The sequence below is a fragment of the Amblyomma maculatum genome, chromosome 1 (genome assembly GCF_055883805.1).
Source record: "Amblyomma maculatum isolate TAMU_Amacu chromosome 1, ASM5588380v1, whole genome shotgun sequence".
NCBI lineage: Eukaryota > Metazoa > Arthropoda > Arachnida > Ixodida > Ixodidae > Amblyomma > Amblyomma maculatum.
The window spans coordinates 426,754,342-426,773,508 of record NC_139344.1 but is presented as its reverse complement, the minus strand read 5'-3'; the positions used below and the strand labels follow the sequence as shown (position 1 = coordinate 426,773,508).

Below are 19,167 nucleotides of genomic sequence, written 5' to 3'. Positions count from 1 at the left end.
AGGCACGACAGAGAGAACAGGAGGTAAACAAAGTTGAATCGAACTTTTAGCATGAGCACAATTCAAAATGGCAACATCAGTCTGACATTTCAACTAACTGTAAGAAGTACAAGCTCATTATTTCGAACTTCAAACAATTGAAAAACTGTTTTCATTATCAAAAGACCCTCAAAAAACTGTCAAAAACTGCTTGCACCATGATAAATTCACTTAGTGAAAGACTGACAAATGGTTGCCTGATTTTTACATGAGAACAGCGCAACAATGGCTACTTTGCACATTTCTATCAATACTTTATAATGTGCTTACTGTGGCCAACTTCAAAGCAGAACTGCTACAAAATCGCAAGGACCTCCTGCAATGTAGCGAAGCTCCATCGCCACTGTGTCACACTTATCACAAACAGCAGCGTCGCTAGTGAGGTGGCATCACCATACAAACTGCAAAAAGTATGTGAACAGCGCGCAGTTTTGATGGTTTTGACGCACCATGGGAGCAGGAACTCACTGAACCATGCAAAAGAAAATGGCTTACCGGTGCCAAAGTGGCAAGAGAAAAAAACGGGTGAAGAAAACACCAGCAACATGCCAATCAGCATCCGAAACGGCACATAGGCTAGCTTGGTCAACACACTGGCATGGCTGGTTGGCAGCGGCTGGTCAAACTGCATTTGCTGTGGGCCAGTTGCAAGCTCACAAACCAAAACCGAAACTATGCACCCGGACTGTTCTCGGAGACGGGACTCCCAGTTTGCCAACATACCTGCCATCGCATGAACGTCAGAGGTGTGTCAGCGACTCTGCTGCATGCCGGGCTTTTAGTGGAACTTTAACCAATCCCTTGCCGCGCCGGTCACACTACATGGCAGCCCAAGGCGGCTGCGGACACTTGTTCATGCGAGCAGCTGAGGCTCACTTACTTTATATATCTGCATTTAATACTAGTATAAATAGCTCTTTCCTCTCCACAGCTGATATCACTCTCCTGCTATACCTCACCTTGCAATCCTCTCCCTGTTTTTTTTACTTGAGCTGCCTGTAACTCAGGTACTCAAAGTATTATTTAATTGCTGTGGCTGGCAACTCCTTTTTCTTCCATTAAATTGCATGATTTAACTATCCAAAGCAGCTCAGGCTGTGATGGATGCCACAGAAGAGGACTTCAGGAAATTTCGACCAAGTAGCTCTTAAAGTGCACTGACCTCACGCAGTACATGCGCACCTCGCTCTTTCACGCCCATTTAAAAGCGGTCACCGCGCCCAGGATCGAATCCGTATCGTCGAGATCAACAGTGAGCACACTACTAACCACTGAGTCACCACTGTGGGTCTTCTGTTTTATTTTATTTTTACTACATAAAACTACATGTCACACTGTTCCATAGCACGTAGCTACTGACCACACACCAGTATGCTACCGTGATGAAAGATCAGAACGGCAAGCAAAATTAAATTAGTGGTCACTCTTTCCAGTCCCTTGGCAATTGAGAAATTGAATAAAGCTCTCATCACCTTTTTTTGTTCACAACTTTGGGATAATCATTGATGACTTAAGAAAATTAGTCAAGTGTCCCCGTTCCTGTTGTCCCTGTTCTGTACACTCGCTTTGCGTGGTTGTTATGAATCGGGTGGTTACAGCAATGCACAGCAACTTAATAGTGCAGAACTAAACTGGTTTGCAGTATGTTTCACAACACGGTTTGCAACATGGTTGGCGGCATGACTAATGAGCATGCCGCATATTTTGTGTGCTGTGGAACATAAGAACGCGGAAGATAAGAGATGGCAAAACTCGCAACTCTTAAGCCAGCTTTCTCAGTGAAAATCTTTTTTCTGCAATTTAGGAACTTCTCTAACTGCTCTCATTATTCAGACTTTCTTCCCGGTTCCGCCAAATTCTAGAAACCACTACCCTACTCAACTGCTAGTAGAGTGCAAAACTTAGCTGCATATGACGTAAAAAGAAAAAAGCTGACTACTGCAAATAAACATTCCTCTTGCAAGTTTTAGTCCTACCTGTTGCTTGATCTATGCTGGTTTTACAATAAAACATCCATTCAAATGAAATTTTTCACGTGCTGTATGATTTTGATTGCACTGAAGTTAGACTGTGCAGGATCCACTTTTTGGCCCACTAATCTTCATACAGGAACACTATCCAGTGAAAGCTCGTTAATTCAACCCCCGTTAATTTGGTAAATCGGTTAATTCGACGTGCACGCGAGGGTCCTCTAATTATACATAGGAGTCTATGGGGCAAAACTCTCGTTAATTCGACCAAATTTTGCCGTGCGTCGGTTAATTCGACGTAGCTCCATAGCCCCGTAGCGCGCCATTTCGCATTTCACTGCGGAAGGGGTAAAAAAAAAAAAAGAAACCCACGGCCAAGAGCGGCGCTAGTGTGAAGCTGAAAAAAAGAAAGGCAGCATATGCCATCCGCACTGTCATCGCCATCAGCAGAATGACGCAAGGGGAGCGAGGTCAGCCGGAAGTTCGTTCTTTCCTAGCCCTACCTTCACGCAGTGGAGTCATTGAGCTTCGCCTCAGCGTGTGTCATTGCCACGTGCTTTTTGCATCTACGGTCACGCTTCACCTACGTGTTTACTGTGCTGCATGTGTGTATTGAGTGCTGTGCCTGCGCATCTTGACGCTGAGTGCTGCCGCGATGGCGACACCAGCAAAGCGGCCGAAGTATGAAGTATGAAGCGAAGGACCTGGCCACAAAAGTGCAAATATTGAAGGCGATCAAGGACGGCGCTTCACGCCAAGACGTGATGAACAAGTATGGAGTGAAGAGGACAACCTTGGCCACGTATGTCAAAAATGAAAAGAACCTCTTGAAGGCGTTCGACAGTGAAAGCTTCAATGCTAAAAGAAAAAGACTGCGGACGGCGGCTTGCTGATTACATCACCATTGATGATGGCGTCACAGTCGCCGGACAGCTGACTGAGGACGACATATATCATGAACTTAAAAGTACCAGCAATGACGATTCATCAGAAGATGATTGTGAACAGTTGCCCCTGCCGTCGAAGCGCACGGTTAAAGAAACCACAGAAGCGCTGTCCGTTCTGGAAGAATTCTGCGAACATATTACCGATTGTGCGCATGCCACGGAGCATCTAGCAGTGATTAGCGCTACTGTCGCCGGTCAAATTCGCCCGAAAAAACAGATGGTGATAACTAACTTCTTTACCAAATAAAGGTATGTCATCCAGGGGCTCATTTCGTTTTTTGTTTTTTTTTTTTTCATTCAATAATTCGACAGTCGGATATTTCGACAATTTTTCACGGTCCCGCCGATGTCGAATTAACGAGCTTTTACTGTATACTGCTGTTATTGCTAGACATTCATAACAATTGCTTCTGGTAAAGCTTCTCAATGTGATATGACGGAGACAGTTCATCGTGAATCGCTCTGTTTATTGTGACCACCTAGGACTCTCTAATCATGCACACCACACTAATTTTATTATGCATTTTATTATACTCAGTGAATTATGCACACACAACCACTGTCAGTGTGGCTGGATGATTGCGGCTACACATATGCTTGATACCCACAAACGATGTCCACAAGTACGTAGATATTCACGGTGAGTGGAGTTTAGCCATGCTAAAATGTATAGCAAAAAGAATCCCACAGGGCATGAGATCCTGCAGCCCAGTAAGCAGAATTTTGTGAAAGTGATAAGTTGTACAATATGACTCTGGTCGTTGAACCAATCATTCCGCGAAAGATGACAGTCTCTCTAGTTAAATGATTTTATGACATTAAAGTGCCAAACCAACCTAAACCGAAAACTTAGTGCTCACCGGGTGTCAGAGGTGCTGCTGAGGCGTTGGATGGCCGCCGCCTGTTGTGACCGTTGCTGCCGCGTTGTGTCCGGTGCACTGGCAATGCGCGTCACCTCGGTGTGCGCTGTGGGCAGGGTGCCCCACCCTCCGCTAGGCATGAGGCCGGAGTCGCTCGCTAGCCGCCCGAGTGCCCGATGCTGCAGGTTCTCTTGGCTGCCCGCGCGTCCGTGCACAGCTTCCGCTAGACTCACAGCGGGGGGAGGGATGAGGCCACCCACCGCGGCACCCGAGGACACGGCCGCCCGCAGTTGGTAAAGCCGCGGGTCGTAGGCCGGGTTGAGCGTTAGCTGCCGCTGAAGCTTGCGGTGCAGGTTTCCACTGCCTAGCGTGTCCTCGCCGCCACCACTAGCGCCACCGGGCGAGAGCATGGGGCTCCTGTGCAAGTCGAAATGAGTCACCACACTTATGTAAGGTCTCATTGCCAAGGGTCAATACAAGCGCGAAAAGTTTGCTGTGTGTATGTAGCCAAAAGAAAAGAGGAAATGCATAAATTTTTAAAATAAATGAATGTATCTTAATCATCATCAGGAATTGTCATAAGTGGGAAGAGCACAGCACAGCCCAGCACCATCTGCTATTACAGCATGAACACGGAAAGCACAGATTAATGCCATACAGTGTAATGATGGCAAAGTGCTTTACACTTGAAGCTCTTACTGTAATGCGCTCTCCCAAAGGTGGTCAAACTTGAAACGGCTTTACAGGCCCTTACTACTCCAAGTAGCTCAACGTCAACAGTACTCTGAAACCCTTTAACACCAGCTTCTTGACTTTTTTGCAAAGTTTTAAAACACATCCAAAATCAGTCTCGGTAACTTAATCGCTGCCCATGTCTAAACCTAAACCTACGAAAATCAAATCCAAGCAAAACGACGGTTTCGCTTCGCCTGACTATGTTTAGTAGAGTTAAACCTAGGCCATTTTTTTGATGTGGGCTTCCAGCTAACAGAAAGCAATGAAGTGATGACAGCAGGTGTGCAATTCCGCATGAACAATCAATTTGGTGCTGCAGCTTTGGGTGTGCTTACCCCTTGGGCAGTGAGAAAGCTCCCAGTCCAGAGTCCGGATCCGACAGCCGCTTGGCCACAGACAGGTGTCCCCCGCCATCTGCCTCCAATAAATCAGCACCCAAGAGAGATGCTGAGGGGGGCGGCACTGATGACTTGGTCCTAGACAGTGGCACTTTCTTTTTGGGTAACATCGCTTCTGTCGCTCCTGGGGGCAGACTTTTCGTTTTTAGAAGTTCACCTAGATGGCATGGGAATAGGTAGGAAGCAGTCAATCGACTTTCGCCAGGAGGGAGTACGACAGCTTCACATAATCAGTTGCTGAAGAAAAGGGCCGACATTTTTAATGGTTTGGGAAGCCATATATGAGTACTGAAATGAAATATTCATTACATTATATTTGCTAGAATAAATAATGACTTTTCATTCACTACTGCTACAGATACTCCCTTTTTCTGTATCTAAGAAAATTCCTCGCATATGATTACGGAAGAGATCACTGACGACACTGTATGCCCACAGAAGAACATAATTGTATGCCTGGCAACAATGGTTATTTAACATGGGAGTAAAAGTGGACCCAAGATAAGCATCGTGGACATTAAAGCATAAGAAAAAAAGTAGATTCCAGCAATCTCTATGTTATAAGCCTGTGAACTAGAGAACGCCAAACAGGCATAAACAAAGAGCTATAAAATATGATCCCTTCAGAGAGGTGCAGTAAAAAAAGGGGGCGCGACAAATTCTTTTTATTTTGTCCAACAAATTGGTGGTCAGAGTGAATGTAACTCAAGCAGCAATTTCTCACTGTGCCACTGCATTATACATGCTGCTCCATTTGTAAGCAACCAGCCTGAAGTTTGACTCACGATGCAGTTGGTGTTTAAGCGGCCAAGCTAGATGTGAATTTTGTGTGTGTGGGAAGGAGAGAGGAGGAGGGGGGGGGGGGGGGGGGGGGAGTGTATACATATGCCAGAGTCATGAGTTGCACTTGGGACCTAAGAGCTGCAGTTTGGCCATGTCTCCTCTACTGTATACAGACCGTTTCACTAAGAGCTTGAGAAGCACTGCCCTGTTTCACATTGATTCATAAGGGACACTTTCCCATGCTTCACACAAAAAGCCTCAACAAGCTCTCTCTACAATTTAAAAGCCACTTTCCCCGCACAGTCGTGAAAGGATAACTATGACGACAAGCAAGTTGGCTTCATCTGTATCAATAATTTAGCTTTTTGCATAGCTGTTCGGGCTATGTCCTAAGAATAAGTCTTCTTCTCTACCATAAACTCGACAGTTTTGACATCCGGTTCCTTGATCACCCCGCAGAAAATTTCACAGAGCCTCCACTTCGGCGCTTGCACCCACTCACCACCGGGGGATGAGTCACGGCTCTTGATGGCGCCACGCGCCTTCACCTCCTGCAGCTGCAGGCGGGCCTGCTCGGCGAGCCGCTCGGTGACTGACTTCTGGGGCAGGTTGCCCCGCTCGGGATGGTAGTACTTGCATTTGTTGCCATAAGTGCACTTCTTGCCATACGGGCAGCTGGGCGGCCCCTCGGGCGGTGGAGGCAGCATGCCACTCTTGCGCAGGAATGCGTCCAGCGAGGGGCCGTGCCGGCCCAGTGGGTCATCGGGCGGCATGAACCTGCATGGTGGCAATGAGCAAGAATAGTTAAGGGCTTCAAAACATAAGCACCAATACAGGCCAAACAATGTGCGACCATAAAATTATCGATACACAGTGTATTTCAGTGATCCATTAGATGTACCTTAAGTGCTCTTTTACCACATGGAGCTCAAGTATCTTCTAAAGAATGAACTGATATATAGTCCATAGTCATTTCGAAATGATGGACTCCTAGATAGATACTATTTAAAAGGTTTAATGCCCTGAGAGTACTAGGGTTCAAAAGAGACACATACTGGTACTTTGTTTCTGGGACATCACAAGTTTCAAGAATAGGAGCGACAAGCTGTGAATACATGCACCCGCATACCTGTCATTGACGAATGTGTACATGAGCAGGCGCTCCTCAACGACACGCTTGAAGTCCAAGCTCTCGGCTACCAGGTCGCGGTAGTTGTCATTGGAGACGACCACGCCATCATTCTGCACGGCCATCTTGAGGATGTAGCGGTCTTCATAGCACACCATTCGCTTGCCGCCCACGTTGCGAGATGGTGTGAAGAACAGCAATCGCTCTTTCTCAAGCTGCAGCAAGATCTCCTGGTCTGTACGAAACAACACACAACATGCCCAGGACTGGTGAGAGTCAATGAAAGGAGCAAATACTTACTGGAAATTAGGCAGGATATATATATATATATATATATATATATATATATATATATATCATAACAGCCTGGATAAAAGCATGCATCACAAGTTTAGCATCTTTACAGACGGCAAACCACAACAGCCAGAAGCCAAGCAAACATATGCAATAATGTCGACCTTGGATATATCAAATTATTGCTCAAATCAAACTCTTACAATATCCCCTTGAAAATTCCGAGCAAAAATAAACCAGTGTTGTTCACGTTTATCGAACTCCTGTTCACAGGATATGCGATATATCGAGCTGTGCACCATGCTCCTACAAGGGCCCGCTTTTTCTACCAGCTTTCCAAGCATAAAGCCACGTTGGCGGTACTGACGCTGTAGAACCACATGACAAGATGAACCCGGAGTCCTCTTGAAAGTGGTCTTTACTCTGGTGTACTATTTCCTTTCTTTCTTTCTTTTTTTTTTTTTTTCTTTGCATCGCGACCTTGCTGTCATGCGGTGAAGCCAGCATAGATGACCGAAGCCTTAAAGCCGCTCTCATATTGATTGTTTCGCCGCTGAAGAGGCGACGCGGAAACCATGCAACTGTAACCTAATTTTAATTGTCATTGTGTTTACAGGTACCAGTACCAGATTTGGACTTAACGACGTGTGAGGCCTTTCCCAAAGCACCACGTCCACTGTAGTTTTTATGTGCGCCACAACTAGAAGAGCCCTTGCGCCGCGCGGCTGTGACGCTCAGGTCTGTTCCTGCCACATATTTGGCGCGCGCGCGCTCGTGCCTACGGGCGGCACGCGAAGGCGTGCCCAGTGTGCTCTCCTTTTCAACGCCTGGCGGGAGGTGATACTCCGAACCCGGATGTGCGCGCGTACGCCTCGCGGGCCGCTGCACCCGCGGCGAGCGGTGCACTGCAGGTACGACGGACGGGCGGCAAATCGCTGCAGAACCGCGTCTCTAGCTTGAGTGCACCTTATTCACATTTATTCAGTGTACCACGCTTATTCATTGGGTCGCACTTTTTGTATATGGAATTATCTCTGTATCGAACTAGTTCGCGATCCCATTCAAATTCGATACATACGCAACGAGTGAGCGAATGAGCAGTTGAGCGACTGTTTTGAGGCATAAAGTAAAGCGGCCGTCCCATCTGAACTTTCTGCAACATAATGCGCGCAATTAGTGAAAGGCGATATGAACACGAAACAGCTACACCTTTCAACAAAATGCCAAGAGCTATAACATTTTAGAAGCCCTCTCTTGATCTGGGCAGTACTTCGATTTTGATCAGCAAAGCTAGAGGAGTGACCACGCAACTGCCGCTGGCGAGGCCACAAAAACGGCAGTAGTTAGCTCACCTTTGATGGGAGTGTCGGCGCGCGAGGCTTCCTTCCGCCAGCTCGGAACAAAGACCGAGATGTCCGTGTGACCCCTCGCCCTGAACCATTCCACCGCCAGTTGGATGCCCCGACACGAGAACACTTCCTTGTTGCCATGACTGCGAGAAAAAAGGTATTGCAGTTGTAGGTACGAAGAAGACACACACGCACGCACGCACACACGCACGCACGCACGCACGCACACACGCACACACACACACACACACACACACACACACACACACACACACACACACACACACACACACACACACACACACACACACACACACACACGTGCGCACGCACGCACGCACGCAAATTGCTGGGCATTTTCGAGAAAAACGAATACAAGCGACATTTTGTGTGGTGAATCTTACAGCAATGCCACAAGACTTTCTTTTTTTTTTTTTTTTTTTACAAATTCTTGCACAAACATGAATAGCTCGCACATCCACGTGTTCACTTTTTGGAGCACAATGACGTCACTCATTACGTCAATATTGTGGGACCAGTCTTGTGACTGGCTAATCAACGCGACGCAATTAATAGCACGTGTCATGGACGATTCACTCCTGATGAGCGCGACGTATCGCACCCAGTCGGACGCTGCAAAGCCGGAAGGCGTATACCTTAGGTGTACAAGTGTTGCTGTTAAATATTTAACGTCGTTAAAATAATCGTTATTATCAGCCGGACTATGCCCACTGCAGGGCGAGGGCCTCAATTAATCCGGTCCTGTGCATCCGCTTGACCCCTAAAAAGTTGCTAACGTCCTCTCACATAATTTTCTGCCGCCTCTTGCTACGCTTTCTTTCCCTTGGAATCCAATTCGTTACCCTTCGCTATCCTCTCTTCGCACTACTCCACGTCCTCAGTAGTGTCCATGCCGGTTCTTCTTGATTTCGTTAACGTCGCTCTGCTGTGCTGTTAATGCAATTAGTAGCGCACCAAACAGTTGGTTGTGCGCTGTTGTGCGCGAGAGGATACATAATTCTTGAAAAAAGAAAAAAAAAGAAAATCAGCCAATCATGCCGTAACAGCAAATACTGTACAGCCCACATGCCGTTTATTGCAAAGAACCATTAAGAGGTTACCATTACCCGTCGTCCTTCGCACTAATTAACTAGATTGCGAGTTTAATTCTGCATGCATGCACTGCGACTACAGACACATCTGCATGGAAGTACGCAAACCGGCGCTAAGCTTACGTTTACGGTAGTAATGGATAACGTAGAAAGGGAGCACGAGAAACTTCCACACTTCTTTTTCTTTCTCTCCAAGCAACGAAGTGACAGCAACATATTTTTACTCCGCAGCCCGTCTCACTTACGAAGCGAGACGGGCTGGTAACAAGCTTGGTAACAAGCTGTAATTGTTGGTAGCAATTAACAAGCTGTATAGCTTAACTGTTGCTTCAACAGAGCCACTCGATGAAAATTATAATGCTGGCGCCTACCTATTCTGTCCCAGCATTGCTAAGGTTTCGCATTGTACATCTTCGAAGACGTACGAGCGAAGCCCGACCCCGACCTCTGTGCATTCGTGCAGCGTCAGCAGCAGTCCAGATTTCGTCACGGTCGCTCAAATTCGCGTGATTCTTCCTTTACAGCTCGAGACGAAGTTAAGGGGCCACACCTGAACCGAGATAGCGCGGTTTGGATAAAACGCGAGCACTCAAAGAGAGGGAAGGAGGAGGAATTCAGGCGCCCACGCACGATGCCCCTCCCGCGTCAAGCGCCGAGCTGGCTGCAATCGGGCTTCACTGCAAGACGCCTACGCACGCGGAGAAGACCGCTCACGCGTTTCTCTCACGCACCGAGCATGACGGTGCGCCGCTTGAAACCGCTTTTCACACATTTGTTCCATTCTTTGAACTGCGAGCCTTAAAGACAAAAAAAAAAAAAAAGGGGGGGGGGGGGGGGGGGTACACTTCAGCGGTACTTGCCACCATGGGTGACAACCGTGTGCACGCCACTTCACCACTTCACGAGAGAGAGAATGTGAATCCCGGTCTGAAATTGCGGCCGTCTTCGAAAGCCCGATTTGAAATCTGTTTCTTACACCAATGCCGCGTGTTGCCCATTTAGAAGTAATTACTGGGCCTTTCAACTACTACAACGATGGGCGAAATATTTTCGGCCTGGAAGATGCAGGGCGCCCAAAGAAGCCACAAGTAACCCTCACGTCTCATTAAATCACACGCCGCTCTCATGTCTGCTTCACAACGCCCGTTTTTGTAACGAAAAGGATAACAAGTAAGGAAAATGTAACATGTAAGGAACATGTAAGGAAAGGAATAACAATCAAAGCCTTAAGGAGGATAACTTTCAGAAAGCCCGTTCGCTGTTACATTAAGATAGCGTGCGCCACGTAACTGTTCCAGTGGAACGCAATCAGGTATGCCCCTCAATGGAATGAGTCATACAAAGATACTGAGATGGGCAAGAGTTCAACACAAAGGATACCGCGACTTCGTTCCGTGTATAGGGCACGACGCGCCTGCCTTTTTCGCGTTCATGTATGCCACTTGAACGAGCCCCTAATCAGGGAGCGAAGTGCTGCGCAGCAGTTCACCTAAAATATTCCCGTTATAACATTACGGTCGCGCAAATTGCAGCCATTGCTACACGCTTAAAACTCGAAGCTGCTCGTGAACAGCTGGAATGAATCGTATTATTTTAAGAACATGCCTGATTGAACAACCGCAAAGTTGTTGAAAAAATTTAAGAGCCCCGTGCACCGGCCTTCATACACTGTTGCATCCCAGAAGGAATATCTTCTTCTAACGTCATATAATCATGAACTAAGCAAGCACATTACCAACTTAGGTAACGCTGCCAAGTTGAAGGGAAGCACTTCGTCTCGCTCCACAATGTTTCATGAAATCTGGCACGTACCTCTACAGATGCTGCAGTCTAGCCTTCCGCGTGCTGTTACATTTGGTGGTCGCGTGCTCAACCCACCGCTGACGCCAGTTGTTAGGTTTGGGTCGCGAGTGCCGGGGTTGCGTACCGCTGCGGCGCGCGGCCTCTCGGTAGCGTTGGCCTGGCGGCTCCGTGGACGGCGGACGGCATCAAAGGTGCCAGCAAAGACGAGGCGTCTTTTAACGAAACAACCTTTACTGCAACATCATGAAGAAACGGGCAGTGAAGCTGACCCGGAGAGATTACAGACACTCTCACACAGCTGGTGTCTAACGTCGTAACAACGGCGCGTCAAAGTAGTCTCTCTCTCAGCGGAGTCGGCCGCTGCTTTTTATAGTTTTTCTAGTTCACAGGGAAAGGGTAAACCCTCACAGGAAAGGGAGAGCCAAACATGTTGGTTCACGACGAATGACTCAATCGCAGGTGTTCCGACCTCATCTCCTCCACCTCCTGCAGACAGGAGAGGGCGACGCACTTTCCCTCGAGCTCCAGGCTTGGCCAGCTTTTGCACACACACGCACGCACAGGAACACGCTGAGACTTGTCGGCGGGAGGAAGCGTTGCGCGGCCGATGAACGGCGTCGAAATGGCCGATCCGCTCGCGGTTCTGCCTGTTGCTATGCGGTGGCCGCGTCAGCTGTCCCACTTCTCGGTGGAGAAACGTAACAGACTGCCCCGCCGGGGAAGGGAGATCCCGAAGGGCAGGGGACTGCATCCGCTGTCCGGAGGGATCGGGATGTTGCTGCTAGCCAGGGTCTTCCGACTCTGTTTCTCTTGAGCCAGTCAGCCTGAAGAAGTCCTTGGCAAGTCCGGGTTTCCAAGGCACTCTGCAACTTGTCTTCAGGAGAGATTTCTGACAACCTACAGCATCACAACCACGCTAAAAACTCAACCGGTCAGCCAGCAAGCACGGCACAAACTTCACTAAGTTTTGCCAGACTATTTCCCTCTTATGCCCCCATCTACATTAAAGGGCAGCTCAGCAGCACTTGGAACGCGTCCACAAATTTGAAAATCGCGCTTTCAAAAACGTCATTCTCAAACAAAAATAATACAATGCAATCTGTTTAAAATCCTAGGCCAGGAAGAAAAACACCAACTAGTGAATAAAGGCTTCTTCTCAAGTTATGGGCTTCGACTTAAGCCATCGGCATTACCGTTGAGATCACCCTTTTCACTAAAGCTTCGGCTGTCCGTTTCACGGAACAACCGTACCTTCCTGTTTCTGTGCAAAGAAACGCATGAGCATAAGTCACTAGCTTTGCTAAACAACCTATCCCTCTCCTTACGCTTGGCGCACCAGTCACGCATTTTCTGGGCACGGGCGCATTTCTGCCTTTGGGATAGTCGCTTTCTTTTGAGCGATAGCTTCCACTTGCTCCATTCTTTCTCGCGCCTGCCTTTCCGCTTTTTTCTGCGGCAGTACTGGAACACATGCTTTCTGCTTTCTTTTTGCAATCGTTTCAGTTTGCTCTCCTTACGATGGCAGCGTTCTTTCTCGCGCCTGCCTTTCCGCGTTTTTCGGTGGCAGCACTGGAATACTCTAGTCCCACTTTCTTTCGGCGCGAGCTCTGGCAAGCTAGCGGTTACCGGAGCTAGTAGGTCACCGGTGTCGTCTGAGTGGTCAAAGTGCGGCGCCGCGTCTGCATCGCGGCCAGCAGCGCATGACTCACTTTCCGTCAAGTCCGAACGACAACTGCTCACGCCAGCCCTCAAGCTAGGCATTTCCTCTGGCGGCGCCGCGGCTGCATCGCATGACTCACTTTCAGTCAAATCCGAACAACCGCTTATGCCAGCCCTCAAGCTAGGCATTTCCACTGGCTCGCCACTCACGTTACACGGGTCCTCCGATGAGCCGCATCGCTCAGCGTTAACCGGCGCACGATCAAGCTCTTTCGACAGCTGGGGCGCTTCGGATTGCGTGAGGGTCATGTATGCCACGTCCGCGTTCGCACTGGGGTTGCTTTCGCGAATACAACCTAGCGTGGTATCGGAGCACGAACGATTCTGACTGTGCTCTGGTCGCTCACTGTCGCCTTCGCAAGTCTCGCTCTCTACAGCGGACGCACACTCCTCGTCGGTCTGCCCTGGCTGATCACAACTCGCGGGCTGCGCAGCTTCCTTGATCGGCACTTCGTTTTTCTGCTTGCCCTGCTCTACGACGAAGTTGATTTCGGAAACCGAAATTCTGTCATTTCCTAGCTGGTTTCCTTCTCCGCCACGCTCTACACAAGCTTCTGCATTGAGAGGCGGTTCAGTTATTACCAGTTCCCCACTCTCATTTGATGGAACTGTATCTCCTACAGCTACTTGGGTCGGCATGCACTTCACCTCGCTTAACGGCGTCACTTCGGACTTCTCGCCGATTAAGCATGTGCTAACCGTCTCAGCTAGTGGCTCGACCAAGGTAACAGGATACTCTTCTGTTCGAGGCTCGGTCGGCTCACTACTGCGGTCACCTTGCTCGGCCGCTTCCCCAAGCTGTTTCTCACACTCCGGTGCAAGTTCGATTTGCTCCGGAACTTCCGCACTGTCTAGCCATTCGCTTACAGCGGCTTTCAACTGATAGGCCAAATCAAAGTATGCCTCGTTACAATGTTTCTCGCTCTCATATCTCTTCCGAAGATCCTGAGGCGTTATCTGATATCGTATCAGCAATGACTCTTTTAGTTCATCGTAATTTTTCAAGCGGTCGCCAACCAATCGCTTGATTTCTTCCGACGCTTCAGCGGAGAGAAGAGCTACCAACATCTGCGCCCAACTATCTCGCTCGAAACGTTTACTTCTGCAGACATTCTCAAAGTCTGCCAAATACTCGGCCACATCCTCGGCAATGAGGAACGGTGGCGGACCATCTCGCGGTATTGAACCGTTACACTGAATGGCATTGCAAGCTTTAATCCTTTCCACGCTCATTCTATGTGCTGATATCTCCAGCTGCATCAGTTTCCTTACGCGAGCGTCCTCTTTCTCGAAACGTTCCCTACGTTCACGCATCTCTTTCTCGTGACGTTCTCTACGTTCACGCATCTCTTTCTCGTGACGTTCTCTACGTTCACGTTCCTCTTTCTCTTGACGTTCCTCTTTACGTTCGTCAATGATCTCAAGGCATTCCAAAAGCTCGTCATCTTCAGCTTCCAACTCAAGAATAGCCTTTAACACTTCTAGTTTTCTGAGTTTGTCTGACAAATTCAGACCCAACTCCTCCGCAAGCTCCAGCAATTTCGGTTTGCGCAACGACTTCAAATCCAAACCCATGGCTGTTCCGAATGCTGCCTTCTCTACTGCCCACTATTGCCTTGCTGCACTTAACCCAGCAACAACGACAACACAGTTACCAGCTCTGTTCTCTACTTAACAAAAGCCTGGCAAAACTCAGTAGAAGAAAGTCCCGCACTCACCAAACCTCGCAGCCAAGAATCCAACGCAGTCGTTCCGCTGCAGGCAACCAGTCATCACACAGGGCTCGTTGCACTGCTCCCGACTTTCCGCTGAGCTGCTTTGATTCACGAGTCACGCCTCGGACATCTCCGCTCTTCCCACCAGATGTTGCACTTCGGTCAGGCCTGGCTCGTTTCACCGACCACGGTCACTGCTTGGTCGTCCTCGTCTCTCATCCCACCGCTGCCACCAGTTGTTACATTTGGTGGTCGCGTGCTCAACCCACCGCTGACGCCAGTTGTTAGGTTTGGGTCGCGAGTGCCGGGGTTGCGTACCGCTGCGGCGCGCGGCCTCTCGGTAGCGTTGGCCTGGCGGCTCCGTGGACGGCGGACGGCATCAAAGGTGCCAGCAAAGACGAGGCGTCTTTTAACGAAACAACCTTTACTGCAACATCATGAAGAAACGGGCAGTGAAGCTGACCCGGAGAGATTACAGACACTCTCACACAGCTGGTGTCTAACGTCGTAACAACGGCGCGTCAAAGTAGTCTCTCTCTCAGCGGAGTCGGCCGCTGCTTTTTATAGTTTTTCTAGTTCACAGGGAAAGGGTAAACCCTCACAGGAAAGGGAGAGCCAAACATGTTGGTTCACGACGAATGACTCAATCGCAGGTGTTCCGACCTCATCTCCTCCACCTCCTGCAGACAGGAGAGGGCGACGCACTTTCCCTCGAGCTCCAGGCTTGGCCAGCTTTTGCACACACACGCACGCACAGGAACACGCTGAGACTTGTCGGCGGGAGGAAGCGTTGCGCGGCCGATGAACGGCGTCGAAATGGCCGATCCGCTCGCGGTTCTGCCTGTTGCTATGCGGTGGCCGCGTCAGCTGTCCCACTTCTCGGTGGAGAAACGTAACAGTGCACTTATAATTTGATCTTACATTAGGACAACTCCGTCTATTATCGAAGAACGTTTGCCATGCAATGTTTAGTTGAGGAAAACGTCTGTTCCCTTTTATCCGGCTTCATGATGATTTTGTTTGCCTTTATTTGTTTCTAGTTTTCCTAATGATAAATCTTGAACGTACTTTCAACCTTTTAAGTACTTGAGCTTTTCTTCCTGTCCTGCTTGCCAACTTTAAGGGGAGGCGGGGCCAGCCAAGCTGCATCGCACGCAGCTTTTTTTCCGCTTTCCTCACCACATGTAGCTTTTAAACCTTCTGTACATGTGTGGTGAAATAAAGTGAAACCGAAACTGAGTTGCTGCACACTTGCACCACCCGTGCAAGGTTGTAATAACGGTGTTCGCGTGCTAACAACACCATTAACGGTTTTTCTAATTAGCAGTTTAAGGGTTGCACCGACTACAGAAAAAAGTTCATGTGCTTGCAACTCACACGATTACGTTTTTTTTTTTTTTCCTATGCCTATAGGATGCTGATTGCGCGTGCGTCTTTTTTTTTTTTTTTTTTTTTTTTTCAAAAATAAAACACGGACACGGATAGATATGTTCCGAAGTGCAATGTCGTTAACGGCGCAAAATTATACTTTTATCGCGTAGGCATAACGATCCTTCACGATTAACGGCGCAGTCACCCATACACACCGGCCAAGCCACTGCTCCGTTCTTGATTAATTTTTTTTTTTTATTCAGGACGCATTTGCGCGCTCCACGTCCGCAGTGACCCGGTGGCGAACAACGACGACAAGAACCCGCGCACCGCGCGCTGCTGCCCGGCCGGTTGCACAATACCGCGTTCCCCGGCAAACAGCGCTGTCAGCGCATTCACCCCCGTAACCTGGCTTCACACAGGCCGCGTATAGCCAAGTCCCCGATCCTTCTCGAGCCGTTGCTGTTCTTTCTTTTCTGCTCGTTTTCCTTTTTCGCTGGCACGAAATCGAGCGCGAGCTCACGTATGCGGCGCGCGTGAGCGATAAGAAATTTTTTCTCGTCAACGCGGATTTTCCGCGTGCGCCCTGCAGCGAACGCGGAAAATCCGCGTTGCCGCGGAAAAAAAATTTTTTTTTTTCGATTAAGGGGGTTTCACGGCCGCTATTAAGGTAAGAAGAAAGAAAAATAAAAAGGCACGAGAGATGGCTGATATAGAAAAAAAGAAAAAGAAAGGAAAGACGAGAAGCTATGAAAGGCTCCGCAGCGACGTTGGATTCCGTACGTCTATCAATCAGAAAAGCACCACGAGTGAACGGGCAAGAGAAATTAAATGCGGGATAGCGTCGGACGCCGCGGCATTAGCTGCTCAGTTCGCGCCGGGCAATCGAAGATTCTACAGGCGTGAGGACGCGAGACTGGGAGGTCACCTGGCCTATTAACTAACAACAAAAATTTGAAACTCCCTTCCATCCCTTCCAGTGCTCTGCCTTCGAAAAAAAAAAAAAAAAGACAGAGTGCTATAGATTTCTAGCTTGGATGTTTTTAAGGAAAAATCCTTTTTTGGCTCATGAGTGCGTCCGCAGAAAGTGGTAACAGATAGGTATGACGTCATTTCGCATCAAAATTGACATATCCGTTCTTCGTGGTGACGTCATACCATATTGCCTCCAATTTGGCATCCATTTATTAGCCAGGTTGGAGCATAGTTTGCGAAGGGGATTGGAATAGACGACAAATTGCATGCAGCTAATAAGTAAGCGCGTGCATCGTGAAGTGAGACGGATAATGCGCATTTTCCTTCCCCAAATCCGTGCTAGCTAAAGACCTTACACACTGTCAAACTCTGTATCGCAGTCTCTCAAGGGTAAATCGCCAAGCGAAACCTAGCCACATCATGCTAAACAGTGGTTTTGCACGTTTTAACCGGCTAAAGTGGGGTTAAACTGGGGCAAAATTTTGACTGTGCATTTTAGTGTGCGTTATCTCATATGCTGCTGATAGTTAGCATTTGTTTGCGCGCTTTTCACAAATTCCTGTCATATAAATCCCATGATGCTATGCTGTGCAAAACAATCACTTCCCTCCGGTGGGTTCGCAGAATCACATCACGCCGGTGGGAACCGAACCCACCGGAGCCATGTGGATCCCCATGATTACATTATAATGTCGCACTTATCGACACCCCCGCCTGGAAAAAAAAAGAACAAATAATCAATGTGCATTCTTTGGTACCAGAGGCTGTTGCCTCTCTTCGTATGTATATCACAACTAGACTCTCTTTTCCCCATTTTTTTTTATTGATTAGCACAATAACTTGGAGACCGGTGCTTTTTCATGTATATTAGTATACCTCAAGTCAATCTATATATACCTTACTCCTTCACAATGGCTTCTCGGTGTGTGCAGGTTGTGAACTGCAGAGCAGCGCAATGTTATGCAAAATATTATGGTGAATAGCTATTTATTTTCGTTGCAGCACAACTAATCAGGTTCACATGCGATATTGTGTTAACTGAGCCCCTTTATTTCTTTGTCAATAAATAAAATCAAGCAATTATCAGACCTGTGTTCTTTGAAAAGCGGCGCCCAACTATCGCAACACACGTCGCCTTCGTGGAACCTACATGTTTCACGTTCGACTTTACCGCTAATAAATCTTGTGTATGCAATATATTGCGCACACTTCAAATATTTGCCAAATCAGCCCATTTCCATGTTTCTGCTAATGCACTTATGATTTTATTCTCTGCAAAACCACTACGGAAAATCAACCCAAATCCCTCAACATAAACTCCGCTGGAGAAGCGCAACCGAAATTTAGGTTAGAAATTCGTGAGTGTACTCAACATCACTGGGTTCTTGTTGGGTTTCTGACGAGTCAACTCGTGCTGCGAGGCCCCTTATTATGACGCCGAATAATAATGGGCACCTGAACCGCGCCGCAAGGGAAGGGAGGAAGGTGGGAGTGAAAGTGGATAGAAAGACAATGGCGAATTGCCCCTTCTTTGCATCTGTCGAGAGTACACTTCAACTCTACCTCTTACGAGCGAACACTTCCTGTGACCTTCACCCTGTGGCCTTGTGTATAACCTTTCACTATGAACATTTTTTTTTTTTTTTCGGGTATATGCTAGGCGCGGCGTATTTCCACCTAGAGACAAATTCTACTAACGGAGGCTAGTCGGTTCAACGTTAAACAGCAAGGTTCTGCTCGCGCCAAACAACTTCCCATTCTGAAAATTCGCATTGAGGACATCGGCTACATTAGCAGGAATGATCTGGACCGCAACTACAAGCTACGTTCCCGCGCTTTCAAGTCATTCTCGTCACGCGACAGGGCGAAGACGATTTCGCCCGGACGGGTCCATTTATTTCTCCCTCTTGTGTACCACGAGTACGGCCACGGGGAAACGCTGCCTGAGCGGCCTGAGCAGAGCGCACG

General features: G+C 48.3%; 1 protein-coding gene across 1 annotated transcript in view; it reads right to left on the bottom strand.

Annotated features, from left to right (window-relative positions):
* LOC146209305 (uncharacterized) overlaps window positions 1–19,167 on the bottom strand; it is a 113,305-nt gene that overhangs the window by 8,298 nt on the left and 85,840 nt on the right. The window contains exons 4-8 of the mRNA XM_084599357.1: window positions 8,508–8,647; window positions 6,862–7,096; window positions 6,235–6,509; window positions 4,887–5,106; window positions 3,817–4,233 (exon numbers count right to left, since the gene is read on the bottom strand). Coding sequence (XP_084455483.1) covers window positions 3,817–4,233; window positions 4,887–5,106; window positions 6,235–6,509; window positions 6,862–7,096; window positions 8,508–8,647 — 1,287 coding nt within the window. The remainder of the gene's footprint in view (window positions 1–3,816; window positions 4,234–4,886; window positions 5,107–6,234; window positions 6,510–6,861; window positions 7,097–8,507; window positions 8,648–19,167) is intronic.